This window comes from Gloeophyllum trabeum (assembly GCF_000344685.1).
Source record: "Gloeophyllum trabeum ATCC 11539 unplaced genomic scaffold GLOTRscaffold_00430, whole genome shotgun sequence".
Classification (NCBI taxonomy): Eukaryota; Fungi; Basidiomycota; class Agaricomycetes; order Gloeophyllales; family Gloeophyllaceae; genus Gloeophyllum; species Gloeophyllum trabeum.
The window spans coordinates 1-2,039 of record NW_006920838.1 but is presented as its reverse complement, the minus strand read 5'-3'; the positions used below and the strand labels follow the sequence as shown (position 1 = coordinate 2,039).

Sequence of the window (2,039 nt, the reverse complement as noted above, 5' to 3'; positions counted from 1 at the left end):
CCAGCCCGTTGCACGCGGGTACATCAACAGTACCGTGCATCCACAACGAGAGGAGCCATAGAGCTGCCAGAAGTCGACCACGTACACGGGAGGTTGTGTTCCCTGTATAAAGCCCGGCGCGGACACATGAACTATCGATGCTTGAGTCCACCAAGATGGCAGCCGGGACACCAAAGTACGAGCCGACCAAAGACAGAGAGAACACTGCAGGAGCGCTCATCGCAAGACGCCGTAGACGATCAATACTAGTGAAAGCTACGACGTTGACTACCAGCGATATACGAAGGAGGGCTTAGCCTGAGAAAACTGACATAAGAGCTTTAGGGCCGGTCAGATCTTTGACCGATCTTGCAAAAATGGCGGAGAAAGTGCGAACACACTTGGTCGCAAGACCCGCTCCCCAAGGTAGCGGGAATTGCGAGCGTGGATGACTTCCCGTAAGCATTTAGAACGCGTTTTGAGCAGTTCTAAATCTCTAAATGCATCAAGCCGAGATGCCGTCTTGTCACACTCTCGCTTAGACCAAGTTTTGATGAGGCTCGTCGAGCAAAAACCGTCTCTAAACTTTAAATCTAGCAGGGGGGGTCAACCCCCCTTTCCAAATCTCCAGACGACTCTAAACGCTCGCTTAGCCTCGGTTGAGGTCCGCGTATCAAACCTGCCATCAGCACCTGCTAAATTGAGCGATCCGCTCGCCATAAATGGAAAGCGACCTCATGGTCGTGACTTGCAGTCGTCGAGCGTTGGTCTGGCATTACGGATGGGACGAACGGTTCTATTTTGCCATTGCACCGTGGCAGCGAGTGTGACCAGGTACGCTGATGGCGTTTAGAACTGCGAAATCTAGAATTTTGGCTTACGGGAAGTCATCCCGTCACGGTCGTGCGTTCGAGTCCGTCTTGCGTATGCATTCGATGGGCGGTGGTACATAATCGAAGTCGCGCGCGACTTTCGTCATCGAGTAGGCTCGCCACTTCGCAATTCAAGCTCCGCTCGTAATACTCCCCTTTTGGCGGGATGCGCGTGACACGCGCCAACTATGAGTGGGACTTCGTGATTTGAGAGCCTCATAACTCAGAAAAATCATGCCTTGGGAGATTTACACCATTGTAGGTTTTGAAGGCCATAGATTCATTTGACATAGGTCAAATTTCGATGAATTTGGACTGACTCAAGGAGAAAATCCTCTTTTCTCACCTATTCCAATCAACTCCATTCGCTTCAAAAACATCATTGAACAATGTGTGCCAGAGACGATTTTGTACGTATGAGGGGGCATATTTTTCTAAGTCGGAGTCACGCTTGGCGGGGAAAGTTGTGACCCCGCTATGTGACTGTCCGTTGTCACCAGTCCGTTCGCACCCGAGTGACGCCAAAAGCGAGACGCCTTAGACTTGGGACTACGCCCCAAGACGCGAGACCAAGGGGTCTTGAAAACCTTATTTTGCCACCCCACCTGAACGCCCCCCCTGGGTACCCCACCTCGTCCCCCTTGACTTCAACGCTCGAGCATCGGTCTACATACAGTACACGTCACCGCCTACGCTAGTATAATAAGGCCGTCCGCTACTCTGCTCGACACCCCGTCCTCGCTGTCTTCCCTGTCAACCACCATGCCCTTGCCGCTTCCGGCAGCGGTCCGGGTAGAAGTCTGGTAGCAGACCCCAACCCTAGGGCGTACCGCCACGTGTCTGGTGACATAGGCGCGCGCTTCTTCGAGGCTCCGCCTTTCCGGCACCTCGTCAGTAGGCCCGTCGTCGTCGTCGCCGACGATGAGCATAGCTATAGTACTTGTATGTAGTCATAAAAACATGGAATAAATTTCATTAAATACAGAAAATTCATGCTATTGCATTGACATGTACGCGGCGTCACTTAGACGCTCCGATCGAGCGTCATCGCCGACAGGTTTGTCGTGCTCATTGTCTTCGACAGCGGCGGCGCACACCCTCGTATATGGGCTCAACAAAAATAATAAATCATAGGATATTACATATATGCATTGACTCGTATTCCAGGCTATTTGTAGGCATAGAAAA

At 51.7% G+C, this 2,039-nt stretch overlaps 1 protein-coding gene across 1 annotated transcript; it reads right to left on the bottom strand.

Moving 5' to 3' along the window:
- Positions 1-1,540: 1,540 nt before the first annotated feature.
- On the bottom strand, positions 1,541-1,780 carry GLOTRDRAFT_134720 (uncharacterized protein; the record flags this gene model as incomplete). Its single annotated transcript, XM_007873651.1, has 2 exons — positions 1,541-1,618; positions 1,682-1,780. The coding sequence occupies 2 exons, from the start codon at positions 1,778-1,780 to the stop codon at positions 1,541-1,543; spliced, it is 177 nt and encodes a 58-aa protein (XP_007871842.1).
- Positions 1,781-2,039: the final 259 nt, after the last annotated feature.